At 67.4% G+C, this 17,825-nt stretch overlaps 2 protein-coding genes across 3 annotated transcripts; one reads left to right on the forward strand and one right to left on the reverse strand.

Moving 5' to 3' along the window:
- The first annotated feature begins 28 nt into the window (after positions 1-28).
- ADCK5 (aarF domain containing kinase 5) lies at positions 29-6,172 on the forward strand. The gene is made up of 15 exons (XM_040587414.1): positions 29-81; positions 533-609; positions 1,006-1,143; positions 1,220-1,295; positions 1,611-1,811; positions 2,830-2,970; positions 3,239-3,352; positions 3,424-3,555; positions 3,659-3,742; positions 4,306-4,387; positions 4,573-4,651; positions 5,070-5,161; positions 5,265-5,517; positions 5,608-5,724; positions 6,012-6,172. Exons 1-15 carry the CDS (start codon positions 64-66, stop codon positions 6,115-6,117), a joined length of 1,710 nt encoding a protein of 569 aa, XP_040443348.1. The 5' UTR covers positions 29-63; the 3' UTR covers positions 6,118-6,172.
- Positions 6,173-6,180: 8 nt separating this feature from the next.
- CPSF1 (cleavage and polyadenylation specific factor 1) lies at positions 6,181-17,309 on the reverse strand. 2 transcript variants are annotated; one of them, XM_040587412.1, is made up of 37 exons: positions 17,023-17,308; positions 16,878-16,905; positions 16,330-16,463; positions 16,169-16,249; positions 15,922-16,073; positions 15,677-15,823; positions 15,460-15,599; positions 15,271-15,381; positions 15,064-15,157; positions 14,862-14,949; positions 14,650-14,775; positions 14,427-14,478; positions 14,176-14,270; positions 14,018-14,092; positions 13,834-13,914; positions 13,444-13,533; positions 13,241-13,357; positions 12,962-13,103; positions 12,703-12,881; positions 12,480-12,616; positions 12,200-12,374; positions 11,890-12,096; positions 10,981-11,070; positions 10,749-10,892; positions 10,513-10,665; positions 10,146-10,262; positions 9,824-9,914; positions 9,659-9,743; positions 9,393-9,534; positions 8,449-8,601; positions 7,763-7,939; positions 7,602-7,668; positions 7,456-7,503; positions 7,176-7,331; positions 6,789-6,918; positions 6,523-6,661; positions 6,181-6,282 (listed from the first exon to the last, which is right to left on the reverse strand). In XM_040587412.1, exons 1-37 carry the CDS (start codon positions 17,164-17,166, stop codon positions 6,235-6,237), a joined length of 4,335 nt encoding a protein of 1,444 aa, XP_040443346.1. In that variant the 5' UTR covers positions 17,167-17,308; the 3' UTR covers positions 6,181-6,234. The 2 variants fall into 2 exon arrangements, with proteins under 2 accessions (XP_040443346.1, XP_040443347.1); XM_040587413.1 differs by lacking the exons at positions 6,181-6,282; positions 6,523-6,661 and having other exon boundaries at positions 6,870-6,987; positions 17,023-17,309.
- Between the last annotated feature and the right edge of the window lie 516 nt (positions 17,310-17,825).

Consider the following 17,825-nt stretch of genomic DNA (forward strand, 5'->3'; position numbering starts at 1 on the left):
GCCAATGGGGGCGCGCGGGGGGCGGGGCCGTCCCGCGGCGGCGGCGGGTGACGGCGGAGCACGATGGGGCTGCGCGCGGCGGTGAGGGCGGGGCCGGGACCCCCGGGGACCCCCGGGACACCCCCACCCCCCGACCCCCCCGGGACCCTCCCAGGACACCCCCACCCTGCCCAATCCCCTCCGGAACCCCACCCCCACCCTTAACCCCCCCCCGGGACCCCCGGGACACCCCCACCCCCTGGGACACCCCCCGGGACGCGCACCCCCCGGGATCCCCCCCGGGACCCCATCCTCACCCCGGGACACCCCTACCCCCCGGGGACCCCCCCCGGGACCGCCGGAGCTCCCCGGATCCCCGACCCCCTCCCGGGACCCCCAGGTCCACCGAAGCCCTCCGGGCCCCCCGGCACGCTGGGGAGGGCACCCATGGGGGGCCGCGTGTGGGGCCGCGTGCCCCGCGCGTTCCTTGCGCGTGGGGTGACCCCGGGCGTCCCACCGAGCCCCCCCCGCCCCCGCCCCGCCCCCCCCCCAGGTGCGGCTCTGCCGCCTGCGCCCCGCAGCGCTGCAGCGGCACCCGGCGCGCGCCCGGGCCGCCCCCCCGGCCCCCCGGTGAGCTGTGGGGCGGGGGGGGGTCTGGGGCGGGGGGGGGGAGGGGGGAAGTGGGGCACATGGAGGACATGTGGGGGGGTCGGGCTTCGGGCACAGGGGGGACGTGGGGCTCGGGTACGGGCTGTGAGGCGCAAGTGGGGAGGTGTGGAGTACGTGGGGCGGGGGGGGCTGTGGTGCGCGGGAGGCTGCGGGGCGGGGCTATGGGGCAGGGGGCTACGGGGTAGGGGGCTGCGAGGTGGGGCTATGGGGCAGCACTATGGGGCAGGGGGCTGTGGGGCAGCACTATGGGGCAGGGGGCTGTGGGGCAGCACTATAGGGCAGGGGGCTGTGGGGCAGCACTATAGGGCAGGGGGGCTGTGGGGCAGCGCTATGGGGCAGGGTCTGACGGCCCCACAGGCGCCGTGGGGCGCTGCTGGCTCCCGCGCTGCTGGCGCTGGGGCTGGGGCTGCCCGCGGCCGCCTGGTACCTGCGGGCAGAGCGCCGCGACCGCCGCCGGCTCTGGCTGCTGCTGGACGGCGTGGGACGCTTCGGCAGGTGGGGGACGGGGCAGGGGACACAGGGGTCCCCCTGAGCTGAGCCCCACCCCCGACACTGCCCGTCTTCCCCCCAGGTCACTGGTTGTCGGTGTCCACATCTCGCTGGATTACTGGTGGACAGCCAATGTGGCGCTGCGGGGGCTGGAGGAGGTGGGTGGGGGGCTCAGGGGGGAGGTGGGTTGGGGGTTCAGGGGGCGGTTGGGAGGCTGGAGGAGGTGGGTTGGGGGCTCAGGGGCCAGTTGGGGGTTCTGGGGCTGGTTGGGGGGCTCAGGGGGCGATTGGGGGGCTGCAGGAGGTGGGTTGGGGGCTCAGGGGGCAACTGGGGGGCTTGCTGACCTGGTGGGGGTCTCAGTAGCCCATTGGGGGGGCTCAGAGTCTCGTTGTGGGGTTGGGGGTTGGGGGGACTGGGCAGGTGCTTGGGGGGCTCAGGGGCGGTTGGGGCGCTCAGGGTGCTGGTGCCCCCAGGACAGCGCAGCGTTCGCGGCGGGGATGTCGCGGTGCCACCAGCGCGCAGCGGAGCGGCTGCTGCGGGGGGCCCTGCGCAACGGGGGGCTCTACATCAAGCTGGGGCAGGGGCTCTGCGCCTTCAACCACCTGCTGCCCCCCGAGTTCGCCGCCACCCTGCGCCGCCTCGAGGACCAGGCTCTGCGCCGCGGCTACCGCGAGGTGGGGACACCCTGGGGACCCCATGGGGACGCCGCAGCCCCCGCCCGCCGCTGCTGCCGGGGGAGCCCCTCGGCGCGGGGGTCTCCCCAGATGCCCTCCTGCCCTGTCCCCTCCCTGTCCCCCGCACTGTCCCCGTCCTGTGCTCGTCCCCCTGTCCCCGCTCTGTCCGTGTCCAGTCCCTGTCCCCACGCTGTTCCCACCCTTGTCCCTGTCCTGTTCTTTGTCCCCACACCGTCCCCATGCTGTTCCTGGTATTGTCCTGTCATTGTCCCCACTCTTCCCATCCCCATGTTCCCATCCCTGTCCCATCATCATCCCCATGTCCCCCTTCCTGTCCCCACACTGTCCTTGTCCAGTCCCTGTCCCCATCCCCCTCCCCCCTCTGTCCCCATTCTTGTTCCTGTCCTGTCTTCACCCCCACGCTGTCCCCATGTCCCCATCCCTGTCCTGCACTGTCCTTGTCCAGTATGTGTCCCCACTGCGTCCCCATCCACATGCTGTCCCCATCCGTGTTCCCACACCGTTCTTGTCCTGCCCCCATTCCCATCCCCATGTCCCTGCCCCATCCCTGTCCCCTTCCCCACACTGTCCATGTCCTGTCGCTGTCCCAGTTCCCATCCTGTCCCATCCCTGCCCCCACCCCTGTCCTGTCCCCATATCTCTGTCCCCATGCCCACCCCTTCCCCACACCATCTGCATCCCGCCACTGTCCCCATGTACCCACTTTGCCCCCATCCCTGTGCTGTCCCTGTCCCCATCCCCATTGCTGCTCTGTCCCCATCCCCACAGCATCTGTGTCCCGTCCACGTCCTACCACTGTCCCCGTGTCCCCACTTTGCCCCCATCCCTGTGCTGTCCCTGTCCCCATGCCATCCCTGTCCTGTCCCTGTGCCCATCCCTGTCCTGTCCCCACCCCCATTGCCACTCTGTCCCCATTCTGATACCGTCCGCGTCCTGTCCACGTCCCATCACTGCCCCCGTGTCCCGCTCCCCCGTGTCCCCGTCCCCGTCCCCGCAGGTGGACGAGCTGTTCCTGGAGGATTTCCAGACGACGGCGGCCGGGCTCTTCCAGGAGTTCGACTACGAGCCGGTGGCAGCGGCCAGCCTGGCCCAGGTGCACCGCGCCACGCTGCAGGACGGGACCCCCGTTGCCGTCAAGGTGGGACCCACGGATGGGGACAGGTGCCAGCCCTTGGGGAGCCCCACAGCAGCGCCCCTGACCCCGTGCCCCCCTGGTTGGGGACAGGTGCCAGCCCTTGGGGACCCCCACGGCAGCGCCCCTGTCCCCGCACCCCCCTTTTTGGGGACAGGTGCCAGCCCTTGGGGACCCCCACGGCAGCGCCCCTGTCCCCGCGCCCCCCTGGTTGGGGACAGGTGCCAGCCCTTGGGGACCCCCACAGCAGCGCCTCCGTCCCCGCGCCCCCCAGGTTCAATACATCGATCTGCGCGACCGCTTCGAGGGTGACATCCGGACGCTGGAGCTGCTGCTGCGCATCGTCCAGTTCATGCACCCTGGCTTTGCCCTGGGCTGGGTGCTGCAGGTACCGTGTGGGGGCACTCGGACCCCCTGGACCCCCAGACCCCCGAACCCACCCCCCGGCACCCCCCCCAGGAGCTGAAAGGGACACTGGCACGGGAGCTGGACTTTGAGAACGAGGGCCGGAACGCGGAGCGCTGCGCACGGGACCTGCGGCACTGTACCTACGTGGTGGTGCCGCGCGTGCACTGGGACAAGTGCAGCAAGGTGGGGGGGGGGGGGGAGCGGACAAGGGGACACCCCCCGAGGGGGTGGTCGGGCACCAGGGGGGGACCTGGGGAGGGTGATGCTGTCCTGTCACTGTCCCCAGCGGGTGCTGACGGCCGATTTCTGCGAGGGCTGCAAGATCACCAACGTGGAGGGGATCCGCAGCCAGGGCCTGGGCGTGCAGGACGTGAGAGCCGGGGGCGGCTGGGGGGGGCCCTGGGAACTCTGGGGGGTCCCTGTGGGTCTCTGAGGGGTCCGGGGGTCCCTAGGGGTGTCCTTGGGTCTTGGGGGGATCCTGGGGGGGGTCTCTGAGGGGTCTTGGGGTCCCTAGAAGTGTCCTTGGGTCTTGGGGGTGTCCTGGAGGGGTCTCTGATGGGTCCTGGGGTCCCTGGATAGTCTGTGGAAGGTTTTGGGGTCCCTAAGGGGTCTCTGAGGAGTCCTGGGGTTCCTGGGGGGGTCCTCGGGGTCTTGGGGGGAATCATGGGGGTGTCTATGAGGTGTCCTGGTGTCCCTTGGGGAGTCCTCAAGTCTTGAGGTGTTCTGGGGAGCCCATGGGGGTCCCTGGGAGTGTCCTAGGAGGTCTTGGGAGGGGGGGGGGAGGGGTCAGGTGTGTCCCCGGGGGGGATCCCAAGGGGGTTCCTGGCAGGTCTTGGGGTATCCTTAGGGGGTCCAGGGGATTTTCCTGGGGTTTCTTGGAGGGTCTCCGGGGGATCCCCATGGGTCCCAGGATGGAGCCGGCTGCCCCCGCAGGCCGCCGACAAGCTGATCCGGGTGTTCGCCGAGCAGATCTTCTACACCGGCTTCATCCACGCTGACCCCCACCCTGGGAACGGTACGGGGGGTCCCGAGGAGGGGGGTCCCGTAAGGACTGGGGGGAGGGGGCAAGGAGGTTGGGGGCCCTAAGGAGTGGGGGGGTGGCCTAAGGAGTGTGTGTGGGTCTGTCAGGAGGGGGGAGGGGGTAGAGTCCTTGGGGGGTCCCGGGGGCTGCGGCGTGCCCCCCAACACGCTCCCCTTCAGTGCTAGTGCGACGCGGCCCCGACGGCAAAGCCCAGATCGTCCTGCTGGACCACGGCCTCTACGAGTTCCTCAGTGAAAGGTGGGGGCCAAGCGGGGGGGTCACCAACGTGTGTGTGGGGGTCCGTTCCCTAAAACTGGGGGTGGAGCAAAATTGCCGGTATGCCAAAAAAGAGGTGGGTACCCAAGTGGGGGGGGGGGAGGGGGTGTGCCTCCAAATTTTGGGGGAATTTCTCAAAACTTGGGGCAGCTGTTCCCAAAATTGGGGGTGATGCCCAAAATCGTTGGGGAGTCCCCGAATCAGAGATGTCCCTAAACTGGGTGGGGAGGTCCCCAAGCTGGGGGAAACTGTTCAGAAATGGGGGGGGTAGGGGGGGTGGGAGTTGCCCCTTATAGCAAGGAGGATCCCCAAAATCAGGGGTGGGACCTCAAGGGGAGGTGGGACCCAACGGGGAGGTCCCCAGTGGGGGACACCCTGCTGAGGGCTGGCATGGCCGCAGGGACCGCGCGGCGCTGTGCCAGCTCTGGCGCGCCATCGTCCTGCGCGATGACACCGCCATGCGGCTGCGCTCGGCCGAGCTGGGCGTCGAGGGTGAGCAGGCGGCCGCGTCCCCCCATGTGTCCCACCCCAGAGCCCCACCTCATCCCTCACTGTGTCCCCGTCGCCGTCGTGTGTCCCCCTCCCCCCCCCCTAGATTATTTCCTTTTCTGCGAGATCCTGATGCAGCGGCCGCTGCCAGCGGGGACGCTGGCGCTGGGTGCGGCGCTGACGCGGGAGGAACGCGCCTACATGCAGGAGATGGCAGCCCAGCGCTTCGAGCGTGTGGTAAGCGTCCTGCGCGCGCTGCCCCGGCCCATGCTGCTCGTCTTCCGCAACATCAACACCGTCCGCAGCATCAACGCCGCCCTGGGCGCCCCCGTTGACCGATACTTCCTCATGGCCAGGAGGTAACGGGGCAGGGGAGGGGGCAGGGGGTGGGTGGGCACGCGTGAAATAAATAAATAAAAACTGGGGGGGAAAACCCGACCCCCCGGCAGCGCCGTGCGGAGCTGGAGCCGGCTGAGCGCAGACAGAGCCTCCGGCATCGCCGGCAGCAGCGCAGCGCGATGGGCCAGGGCCGCCTGGGAGAGCCTCAAGTTCGAGGTGGCGCTGAGGTGAGGGGGGAGAAAGGGGAAGGGAAAGAAAAAAGGGGAGAGTAAGGGGGAAAGGGGGAGGAAAAATGGGGGGGAAGGAAAAGGGTGGGGGGATAAGAGGAAGAAAAAAGGGGATTAGGGGAAGGAAAAGGGAGGGGATAACGGGAAGGAAAAGGCGGTGATATGGAAAAAAAAGGGGGAGGAAAAGGAGGGGAATAAGGGGGAGATAAGGGGGGAAAAAAGGGGGGGGGGAACAAGGCTGTAGGGGCTGCCACAGGCCCCCCATGCCCCCCCACGCCCCCCCACAGGCTGGAGAGCATCGCCATGAAGCTGACAGCCTCGGCCCTGCGGCTCCTGGCGGCCTGTGGGGTGCTGCCCCACAGTCAGCAGCTCTACGAGTACCTGCGGGCATAGGGGGCCCGCGGCCCTGTCCCCCAATAAACCCCCGGCCCCCCGGGAACAGACATGCCACAGGGCTGCTTTTCATCTTTTCTTTATAAAAGTTCTGGGGCTGGGGGGGCTGGGGGTCCCTCAGAAGTGAGCCGTCACCCGGTCGATCTCCAGCAGGTCCTCCAGGATCTGTGGGGGGGCGGGGGGGGGAAGAAGCGTCAGGGGGGTGGGGGGCACGTGCATCTCTATGGGGTGCAGCGCGTGGGGCACAACGTGTGGGGCAGGGAGCCCCAGCACACAGCATGTGTGTGGCAGAGACCTGTGGTGCTGAGGGCAGCCTGCCCCACAGCCCTGCCCCACATCCCACACCCCACGGCCCTGCCCTTGCCCCATGGCCCTGCCCCACACCCAGGTCCCAGCCCCACTGACGATGTCGGGCGTGGTGCCGATCTTCTTGGCCAGCTCGCCGCGCTCCATAGTGCTGAGGTAGAGGTAGCGGTTCAGCAGCTCCCCGTCCAGAACGTTGCGCACCGCGTTCTGCAGGATGCGCCGGTCCACGTGCAGCAGCCTGCGGGCGACCGCCGCGGGGTGGCACCGGCACCGGGGACCTCCCAGTGACACCCCACAGCACCAGCGCAGCCGTGGGGCACAAGCGGGCGCAGCACAGGATGGGGAGGAGGCGCGGGGCGCGGTACCTGAAGGCGCGGGGGTTGAGGCCGGCATGGTGGGGCAGCATGGTGCTGAGCGCGTTCTGCAGCATCAGCAGCCGCCGGTACGTCTTCTCCTGCATGGGCAGCAGCAGCCCGATGCCCCCGTCCAGTGTGGCTGTGAGGGGCCGTCAGGGGGGCCCGGGGGGTTGTGGGGGGGGGGGTCAAGCCCCCCAGTGCCATGACCCTGCAGGCAGCGGGGGAGCCCCGGCATGGGGAAGGGGAGTGGGGCGCCACCTGCACCCCAAAACCTGGGGTGCTGCCGATGCCGGCACCCCAAACCCGAGGACCCCGAGCCCTGCAGCACCCCTGCACCCCCAATCCTGGCAGCCCACCCCCACCCACCTGCCCCCAGCCCGAGCACCCAGGGCTCACCAAACCAGGTGATGTGCTTGTTCTCCCAGGCGCTGGTTTTCTTGTTGGGGCCATCGGCAGCGCCGCGACACGGCGTCCGCCAGAACGTGTTGACGTGGGCGCCCACGTGGAAGTCGGCGCGCCGCAGCAGCCGCATCCCGCCAAAGCTCTCCTTGGCTGCGGAGGGGCGGCACATCACGGCGTGGCACCACACGGCCCAGCATGGCACTGGTCCAGCCCCGATCCGGCACAGCCCCGCTCCGGCGCAGCACCCAGCGAGCCCCCCCCAGCAGCCCCTCACCTTCCGGCAGGTACATGTACACCAGGAGGTTGCGGTCACGGTCGGACACTGCGGGAAGACGAAGAGTTTTACTGGAGAGCTGAAAACACCGGCATCGCCGGAGCCCGCCAGACCGCTCCCGCTGCCACGGCAGCACAGCCACGGACCCAGGAAGCCCAGCTGGGTGCTGTCCACCATGAAGTCCACGCTGTACACCTCCAGGGGCTTTGCGTCCTGCAAGGGGAAAAAAACCAACCCATCGGCTCGCTGCGGTCGTGCCGGGGCGGGGAGCCAGCTTCGTGCCGCCCCCACCACCGCGACAGCTTACCCGGCTAACAAGGGAGAGGGTCTTGCTCTCCTCCTGGTAGCGCAGCAAGGAGATGCTCTTCATCAGGTCGGCAGCCAGGATGAAGTTCTTGACGCTGATCATCTGGTGGATGTAGAGCTGGGTGTCGATGAAGGCCATCCCCGTCAGGTCATTGTCCTTCAGGCTCCACAGGAAGATCTGCAGTGGGGAAACGGGGGGACACAGGTGACACCCCAAACCTGCCGTGGCACCACAGAGGGTCCCCAACCCCTCGGTGGGCCCATGGCCCCAGGGCAGCCTCACGGACACCTTACAGAGGGTCCCCAACCCCTTGGTGGGCCCATTGTAGGGGTCCCCAGCCCCTTGGTGGACCCCTGGAGGGTCCCCTGGCCCTGTGGTGGCCTCACGGATGCCCCACGGAGGGTCCTCAACTCCACAGTGGCCCCATGGATATGCTAAAGGGGGTCCCCAACCCCACAGTGTTCCCATGGGGGTGGTCCCCAGCCCCTTAGAGGCCCCACAGAGTGTCCCCTGGCCCTCTGGTGGCCCCACAGAGGAGTCTGTGGCCCCACGGTGGCCACTCGGACAGCCCACGGGGGATCCCCAACCCCACAGCATCCCCATAGGGGGGTCCCCAGCTCCTCTGTGTCCCCACAGAGGGTGCCCTGGCCCCATGGGGGGTCTCCAGCCCCTCGGTGGCCCCTCACCTTCTGGCCGATGGCCGAGACGAGGTAGCCATTGCAGTGGCAGAGGGCGGTGACCGGACCCTTCTGTTCCTTCTCGTACAAGACTTTGAACTTGTTCTTGGTCAGCGGCTGCCCTGGCTCCGGCACCACCTCGATGATGTCCATGATGAGGATCTGGGGGGACACAGGGACATGCAGGAGCTGGGCCACCCCCAGCCCAGTGCAGGGCAGCAGTGTGGGCAGGGGTGGGGGCAGCCCTCCCTGTGCCAGGCCCCCTGCCCCCAGTGGCCCCCCAAGACCTATGGGTGTCCCCTGGAAGCCCCAACAGCCCCCTTGGGTATCCCCCAAGACCCCTGGATATGACTCCTCAGTGGAATCCTGAGATCCCTGGAAACCTTGTATGTCCCCTGAGACCCGACTATCCCCTGAGACTCCCAGGTGTCACCCAAGACCCCCAACTGTTCCCCAAGACTCCTGGGGTGGGAGCCTGGGTGTCCCCCCAAAATCCCTGGGAACCTTGTGTGTCCCCTGAGACACCTGGGTGTCCCCCGAGACCCTCAACTGTCCCCGAGACCCCCGAGACCCCCGACTGTCCCCCAGGACTCTTGTGTGTGTCCCAAGACCCCTAACTATCCACTGAGACTCCCAAGTATTCCCCAAGACCCCTGGGTGGGACTCCAGGTGTCCCCCTAAAATTCCTGGGAAACTTGTGTCCCCCTTGAGACCCTCAACTGTCCCCTGAGACACCACCCCCCCCAAGCATCCCCAAGGCCCCTAGGACCCTTGTGTCCTCCCTGAGACCCCTATGCATCCCCCAAGACACTCAACTGTCCCCTGAGACCCCTGGGCATCCCTCCCCCAACCCCTGGGACCCCTGTGTGTCCCCTGAGACCCCCCAGCCATCCCTCCCAAGACCTCTGTGACCCCTGTGTGTACCATGAGACCCCCAGGTGTCCCCCACTCACCCGTCCACGGCAGGTCACCTCCTCACCCTGCATCAGGCAGGTGCCAACGGCGATGTAGCCCTTCAGCCCCGACACCGTCTCCTCACTCTTCAGGGACACCGTCTTCATGCAGGTGACATGCTCCCACTCCTCCAGGTCGATACTGGGGGGACAGGGGGGCAGGATCAGACCCAAATCCCCAACCAAGGGTGAAACCCAGCCCTGAGGGTCTTTTTTCGTGTGGGGGATAGGGGTGGACACCCCTGGCCCAGCTCCACAGTGCTCACCGGGTGTTGGGGATGGTCTCCCAGCTCACCGGGGAGATCAGCTGGATGGAGAAGGCTTCCTGCTGCGGGTGGATGTAGCGGTCATCTGCAGGGAAGGGGGGGACACAGCTCAGCACGAGGGGGACACAGGGCTGGGGGGACGGGCTGGGGAAACAGGGGACTCACCCCGCTCGATGCTCTCAAACTCCTTCTCCTCCCCGGTCATGCGGGGGATGCGGGTGCAGGGGTTGATGACACTGGTGGCCACAGCATAGACCTGCCACAGCAACACCGGCGTTGGCACAGGGACAGGGAGACACCAGGGGAGCCCCCCGCCCAGCTTCATCCCCTGCCCCAGAGACGGTGGCACTCAGTGGCTTCCCAATGGGACGGGGTTACTTTGGAGAAGAAGGAGGAGGAGGAGGAGGAGGCGGGGTGGGGGCACCCTGGGGAGGAAGAGCACAGCCTGGCAGCAGGCAGGGACCCCCGGTGCAGCGCGGTGACCCACCTTGGACTCCACATGGTATGCGACGTAGTGCGTGGTGCAGCGCAGCGGGATCTTCCGTACGGGCCACGGGGCATCGTAGGAGAGGTAGGCCGGCAAGACGCTGATCCGCAGCTCCCCCTGCCCCAGCAGCAACCCGTCAGTGTGGCTGGGACCCCACAAAATCCCCGAGCCCCCCCAACTCCACCGGGACCCCCCAAATTCCCCTATGACCCCTCCAAACCCTGCCAGAGCCCCCCAAACACTGTGGGACACCCCCGAAACTCCCCAAATCCTTGCCAGGATGCCCCTAGAGGGCCACAAATACCCTGCGACCCCCCTGGAACCCCCCCCGACCCCCTCAAGTTCCCCTGGAACCCCCCAGTCCCACCTGCCGGTTGAAGTAGAGGAAGCCCTTAGGACAGTTGATGTTGTGGAAGGGAGCGAATGACTCGACGGTGCCGTCGATGGTCATGGGGTGCAGGCGCAGGGCCCCCCGCGAAGTCACCAGGAGCCAGTGCGGGGAGGGGCCACAGATAAAAACCTTGGGGGGGACAGACAGGGACACACGGTTACCCTCAGCAAAACTGGGGGGACCCGGCCGGTCCCTGCCATGACCACACTCACCCCCGAGTAGCCGTAGATATCCTCAAAGTAGCGGAAGCGGGCGACGCGGCCACGGGGGCCCCCCGGCTCCTCACCCCCTGCACTCTCTGGCTTCTTCTTGGACTGTTTCAGCTTCTTCTCTCGAAAATTGATGTTGTGGGGGACCTGTGGCGGGGGAAACCGCGGCAGGGGGGCCGTGGCAGCACCAGCACCATGGTGGCACGGGCCTTGGCAAAGCCTCCCCGCCTCTCACCTTCTTGAACCGGACCTTGAGGTTGCTCTGGCCCAGCTGGGAGTCGTGGCTGAAGGCCTCATAGATGAGCAGCTCCTGATCCACGTGCACCTGCCAGGCAGCCGGGGGCTGAGCCCCGCTGCTCCTCCACCAGCATTCCCCCTATCTCCCGGCATCCCTCTGGCATCCCCAACATCCCCCAGGCATCCCCCAGGGATCCCCAGCATCCCTTAGCATCCCTCCAGCAGCCCCCATATTTCTCCAGCATCCCTCCAGCAGCCCCCGTATCTCCCAGCATCCCCGCAGCATCACCAACATCCCCCTCGGCATCCCTCCGGCATCCCCCAGCATTCCTCTGGCATCCACACATCCCACCCACACCCGCGGTATCCCCCACATCTCCCAGCATCCCTCCGGCATCCCCAACATCCCCAGCACCCCATTGCGTCCCTCTACCACCCCCAGCACCCCCTGAAATCCCTCTGCATCCTTCCAGCATTGCCCACAATCCCCCAGCATCCCCCATCTCTGGTGTCCCTCCAGCACCCCCGGCATCTGCAACACCACCCCCTCCCCAGCATCCCTCTGGCACCCTCAGCATCTCTCAGCATCCCCTGCATCCCTCCAGTGCCTCCTGGCATCCCAAATGCCCCCCAACATCCCTCCAGTATCCCAAATGCCTCCCAGCATCCCCCAACAGCCCCCAGCATCCCCCCGGTATACCCAATGTCCCCCAGCATCCCCCCAGTATCCCCAACACACCCCAGCATCCCAAACGACCCCAACATCCCCCCAGTATCCCCAATACCCCCCCCAACACACATCCCCAGGACCCCAACACCCCCCAGCAACCCCTGGCCCCCACCGCCCCCCGCAGCCCCCAACACCCCCCTGGCCCCCCCAACCCCCACATTCCCCCGCAGCCCTCACCAGCAGGTAGGGCCGGCTCTGGCGGTTGCCCAGTGCCACCAGCAGCACCTCCTTCACCAGCGGCAGCTCCCCCTGCCGCGTCACCTCCTCCTTCTTGCCGTCGCCCTGGGCCGCCGGCTGCCCAAAGGAACTGTCGACCAGCACCCGCTGCCCCATCGGGAAGTTCTTCACCAGGAACACCAGGCGCCAATCCGGCAGCTGGTAGATCTACGGCACGGGCAGGTGTAGGGCAGGGAACATCGCCACCGCAGCACGGCAGCAGCGTGTCCCCCACACACACACACCCCTGGTACCCCTGCCAGCCTCTCACCTCCATGGCGCCGTTCTCCCGCACCAGCACACACCAGTGGGTGGGCTCTGGTTTGTACTGGTGGGGGTCCCGGTCAGTGGAGGGGAGGCTGCTGCGGCGCGGCTCCTCCTTGGCCGGGCTGAAAAGAGCCCCTGAATCCCCGTAGAGCATCTCCTCCTCGTCGTCCACCGTGTTGCTGCGCCCACCAGGAGAAAAACACCGAGCCATCACGCCCATGTCCCGCCAGGGCACACCGATGAGGGGACAGCCTGGTCCCCAGCACCTCACCGGCAGCGCCCACCTGATGTCCTGGATGAGGGTCTCTGCCTCCGAGTGGGTGCGGAGGGAGAGCTCGTCCCGGGTGCTGGCCGCCCGGCTCTCCGTGGTGAACATCCCGCTGACGTCCCGGTAGAGGCAGAGCGCGATCACCTTGGATTGCTGGGGACACCAGAGGGCAGCTGCCAGGGGCTGCGTGGCCACGCCAGGACCCCTCGCTGAGGGGGAACTCGGCTACCAGCACTCACATGGTGTAGCTGGGGCTTCTGCAGGGTGAGGCGGTGCGTGCGGCCCCCGTACGTGTCGCTCTTCAGGACGAACATGGTGACCTGCCCCTCGGCGCTCATGATCACCACGTAGGGGTCGGCGACGGCGCAGTGCACAATCGGCGAGCCCAGATCCACCGGGATGAAGTGCAGCTGGTTCACTGCAGCCGGGGAGGGGCAGCGGGTGTGGAGGGAGGGCCCGCAGCACCCACGGGTGCTCCCGCCACCCACCAGCACCCACCTCCTTCCAGCAGCCGGATACCCAGTGGCGACACTTGGACGATGTAGCGGTTCTCGCCGATGTTGCCGGCAAAGACGGTGGGGCCCTGCGTGGCGAAGCCGCTGGTGTCCAGCTCCATGATCTCCTGCCCCGTCTGCAGGATCTTTGAGGGACGGGGCACACCAGGTTAGACATGGCATGGCCAGCACCCAGCAGCCACCACAGCTGGCACAGCCACGTGCCACCCAGCCCTCTGCCACCACCCTGGCGCCCTCGCCACTCCCCCGGCCCCAGCCGCACCATGGTGGAGTCCTCACGGCTGAGGATGAGGAAGCCATGCCTTTTGCCGTCCTCCTCAGGGGGGCTGGGGGCAGCAGGCTCCTTCTCAGCGTTCTCCCCCGCCGTGGCGTCATCCGGCTGGAAGGAGAAGCCCTGGTGAACACCACCATGCCGGGACAAGGGCATGGATGTCCCCTTGCGGTGGGGGGACAACGGCCACCCACCTCTTCCTTCTTCTGTGGCGCGATGACGGTCCACATGTCGTAGCAGCCGGGCAGCTCGAAGGTGGTCACCACCTGGGGCCGGATGCTTTTCTGCGGGTGAGGGGGAAGGTGAGTGCGGGCGGTGTGGGGGGCGTGGGCAGCGCCAGGGGCACGGGCGGTGTGGCTGGGCGGGTACAGGCGGCGCCCAGCGCTCAGGGGCAGCCCTGGTTTGGCCCAGGTCCTTGCTGTGGCACCGGTACCTGACCTGCCGCGAACACTCCCAGCGGGGCAGGCCTTTGCACAGTGCTGGGGGGGCAGGGGGCGGGGGGCAGGACTCGCATGGGGACCGACTTTGCCTGGGGGTCACCGCAGCCCCTGGCCTCAAGCGCGGCACCGGCGGTGCAGCCTGACCTGCAGCACGGAGAGGGCTCCGTTCTTGCCGTAGCCAGAGCACAGCACGATCTCCAGGTCCGGCTCCGGGCTGCTCTGAAACTGGGAGCAGGAGAAGCGGCCGCTGTCACCACACTGTCCCCACACCGGGGCTGTGGCAGCGGCAGGCAGGGACCGGGGCTGCCCAGCCCGTGCCAGGACTCACCTCCTCTGAGAGGAACGCCGGCTCGCCCATGGCGGCGTTGGCACAGGGGCCGATGTTAAGGATGCTGTCGCAGACCTGTAGGGGAAGGGATGAGGGGGACGAGGACGCAGGGGTGACACGGCAGGGGGCAGCAGGGTGTCCCCCCCCTCCAGGGGTACCTCAAAGGAGTAGGTGGCAAGCTGGGTGCCCGACTGCGCCTCGCTGCCGTACACCTCGATCTCATCCACCTCGTCCTGCGGCGCCGACTTCCCTCCTAGCCAGCAGCACAGGGAGCCCGCGTCACTATCGTGCCACTCCCTGTCACCACCCCCAGTGACACTGAGACCCCACTTTCCCTGTCAGACCCCTTCCCCACACCGGTGGAGCCTCTAGCGTGGCTCCCGGGGGAGGTCTCGGCGCTGGCACCCACCTGCCCAGGTCCCTGAGGACTCTGACCGCTTCCTCTTCACTGGGGGCTCCTCCTGCAGGGATGGGAGAGCTGGGAGCCCCTCTGCACTGCCCCCAAGGACCCCTCACTGGAGCTGGGCTTGGGGACTCGGGGTGGGGGTCTGGGTATCTGGGAACAGGGTTTGGGGACCCAGGATGGGGTTTGGGATCTGGGGCGGGAGCTTGGGGCCCCCCCAGGGCCTCACCTGCCGGTCAGGTGGCTCCTTGCCCCCGTTGGCAGGGGGCTCCTGCAGCTTCTCAGTGTACTTGAGCAGCAGGGAGTTCCCCAGGCGTGACCCCAGGAACAGGTACCCTGGCTCCATCGTCACCATCTGCCAGGGGGGATGGGGGATGACAGAGGACCCCACAGTGAGGACACAGGGGTCCCCACCTTCCCCTCTGCCCTGCCACGGCTTACACAAGTGGTGAGGACGCTGGCAGCCGCCTTGTCGAAGTGGAAGGAGCGGACGCTTCTCATCCCATCTGTTATCAGTGTTAGGACATAGCTGGGGACAGAGGGGACACAGCAGGGACGGTGGCACCCTCGGCCACAAGGACACAGGGCTCCACAATAGCCCCACCGACACCCCCTGGTGCCCCACGGCAGCCCCACAGCTTACATCTCCCCTCCTTTCAGCGAGATGACCATCTTGTCGTAGGAGATGAAGGTGGCCTGGGCGCAGTCCAGCGTCACCTTCACCCCGTCCTGCATGCCTGTGGGGAGAGGGCAGCTGAGAGCCCCCACCCTGCTGCAGGACAGGGAGGAGGAGGACGAGGACAAGGAGGAGGATGAAGAGGAGGAGGAGGAGGAGGAGGACAGCCCTTACGCAGGGGGAAGACGGTGGTGCCGTTGGTGAGGCTGTTGAGGGCCACGCCGTAGGGCGGCACGCTCTGGTTCAGGTACAGCAGTGAGTTGACAGCAAAGATCACCACTCCTCCTGCCAAGAGAAAGAAGACCGCCCCCCCGTCACCAGACGGTCTCACAGCGCCATCACCGTGGTGTCACCGTCACTCACCGATGGGCTTGGGGACGGCCAGCGCCTGGGTGCAGTCGAAGGGCAGGTTGCTGAGGGACCAGATGACAGGATGGACCTTCTGCATGATGTTGAGGGAGATGGCCACGATGCTGCACGTGTCCTGGCGAACCGCCACCCGCCTGCGCGAGGACAAGGGCCGCGTCACACCCCTGGGGCACACCGCAAGGGCCCCCCCGGGGCATCGTGAGAGGCTCACCCTGGCCAGGTCTGGTTGGGCTCAAAGAGGATGAGGAGGGTGGGCTCATAGTAGCCGTAGAGGAACTGCATGTCGATGATGTTGAGGAGCTTCTCGTCCAGCTCCCGCACATCGATGATGTAACTCGGCAAGAAACTGGACTTCTGCCTGCAGGTGGCGGGGGGATAACTCAGGAGACCCCCCCCCAGCACCCACGGGTGGCAGGGAGGTGGTGGTTCGCAGTGCAGCGGCGTGGGGGGACTCACCCTTCTCCCACCAGCCCCTCGTGCTCATCTGTCAGGGTGTCGCGGCGGAAGGGCAGGACCACCAGCCGGGTGCCATAGATCAGCATAACGGCGCAGCGCCCATCAGGGTCCACACGCACACGGGGGATGTGGACGTTCTGCACAAAGCCGTCCTGCCGGCAAAACCAGGGAGGGGACACACGAGTTCTTAGGGAGCCACCACCACCACAAGGGGGGAACCCCAAAACCTTGCAGCATCGGCACCCACCCGCAGCTCCGGCTCTTCAAAGTAGTGGAGGGAGAGCGTCTTCAGGTCGTGGGTGCCAGGGTCGTACTCCACCACAGAGAGCTGGAATGGGAAAGGGGTGATGGGCAGGAGCCTCCCCTGCCAACCCCCCCCAGCCAGGGAGTCGGGGGCCCCCAGCCCACCTTGGCATCCTTGAAGCTGAGGAGCAGGGCGTCCCGCTTGGCCCCCGCCAGCTGCACACTGGCCATGGACATGACGTTGCCAAAGAAGGCGAAGGAGGCCACCAGCTCCAGCTTCTCCTTGTGCCCTTTGCCTTCTGCGGGCAGGAAAGAGCAGGCAGAGCGAGCAGGGTGGGCAGGGCAGGCAGGGGGGTGCTGCCCAGACCTCCCCGAGGGGCATCCCCTCTCTTGACCCCCGTGTCACCTGCCCCAGCTTGCTGTCACCCCCACATTGGCCAGCGGCTCTGGGAGTGGGACGCCCCTGCCCAACCCCTATCCCTGCCTGTCCCTGCCCTTCCTTCGTGCTGTCCCTGCCTCCGCCCCCATCTCCCCCCACAGCTCATCTCTTGGGAGTAAATCCCCAAACCCAGCTCTCCCCACTGCACCCCCCAGTCCCAGGAGGTCTCTCATGGGCACACCAACAACACAGGGACCCCCTCAACTCTAAAAAGGGGGAAATCACCCAAAAAAATGTCGGGGGGGGGGGGGGGTGTCACCACCCCATCACCTACCCACATTCCTCTCTCCTTTAGCAGCTGTCTGCAAGGGAAAACGGGCCTAAGCATCAGCCCCCAATATACACACCCCTCAAAATTTGGGGGGAGGGGGCACAAGGAGGGTTATGGGGGGCTTTTTTTCGGGGGGTGGGGATGCTACCTCGCAGTCATGGTTGAGGCGATAAACATAGAGCTGGGAAGTGCCAGCCACCACCAAGTTGCGCTCAGCATTGGAGAAGAAGTTGCAGAACATGGAGAACTCCAGCCCCGTGGGGGGGTGGGCTTGCTTGTAGACGGCATACATCACCCTGCCCCCACCGCAGGCTGTGCCACCCGTGGACACCCCCCTAGGGAGCAAAACCAGGGGCTTCCTGGGGGGCCGGGCCCACAGGGTGGCTCAGCACCCTGAGAGATCCCCGATTGTGGCGAGGTTCTGCCCCTCTCCCCCCAAGAAAAGCTCACTCGGGTTTGAGCTGCCCCCCATGGGCACTCAGCCCCATGCTGCCCCCCACCCCCCCGCGGGCTCCTCAGCCCCACAGGCCCCCGGAACCCACATCTCGCGCCGTGGCTCCCCCGCAGGCCCCTGAGCCCCATATCGCCCCACAGCTCTCCCCACATCCCCACGGGCCCCACACTTCCCCCACAAGCCCCATATCTCGCCCCACATCTCCCCCACAGGCCTTTCAGCCCGACATCTCCCCACGCATCCCCTCAGCCCCATGGGGGTCCCCCTCAGCCCCACAGGGCTCCCCCCCCCAGCCCCATCTCTCCCCCCCCAGCCCCCCATATCTCGCCCCACATCTCCCCCACAGGCCCTTCACCTCCCATCACCCCACGCATCCCCTCAGCCCCACGGGGGTCCCCCTCAGCCCCACGGGCCCTCCACCGCCCCCCACACCCGCCTCGCTCCGCACGCAGCGCCGGAAGCTGGGCCCAAGGCCCGCGGCTGCCAGAGAGAGGCCG

This window comes from Falco naumanni, chromosome 3 (assembly GCF_017639655.2).
Source record: "Falco naumanni isolate bFalNau1 chromosome 3, bFalNau1.pat, whole genome shotgun sequence".
Lineage (NCBI taxonomy): Eukaryota > Metazoa > Chordata > Aves > Falconiformes > Falconidae > Falco > Falco naumanni.

Excerpts from the sequence above, each read along its gene's own strand:
- ADCK5 (XM_040587414.1), top strand. Across the intron at positions 3,743-4,305 it reads AGGGCCTGGGCGTGCAGGAC|GCCGCCGACAAGCTGATCCG; the intron begins GTGAGAGCCGGG and ends CTGCCCCCGCAG. Across the intron at positions 5,518-5,607 it reads TACTTCCTCATGGCCAGGAG|CGCCGTGCGGAGCTGGAGCC; the intron begins GTAACGGGGCAG and ends ACCCCCCGGCAG.
- CPSF1 (XM_040587412.1), bottom strand. The coding sequence starts at position 17,166 with ATGTATGCCGTCTACAAGCAAGCCCACCCCCCCACGGGGCTGGAGTTC. Across the intron at positions 12,375-12,479 it reads ACCCTCATCCAGGACATCAG|CAACACGGTGGACGACGAGG; the intron begins GTGGGCGCTGCC and ends TGGTGGGCGCAG. Across the intron at positions 12,097-12,199 it reads GGGAGAACGGCGCCATGGAG|ATCTACCAGCTGCCGGATTG; the intron begins GTGAGAGGCTGG and ends CCCGTGCCGTAG.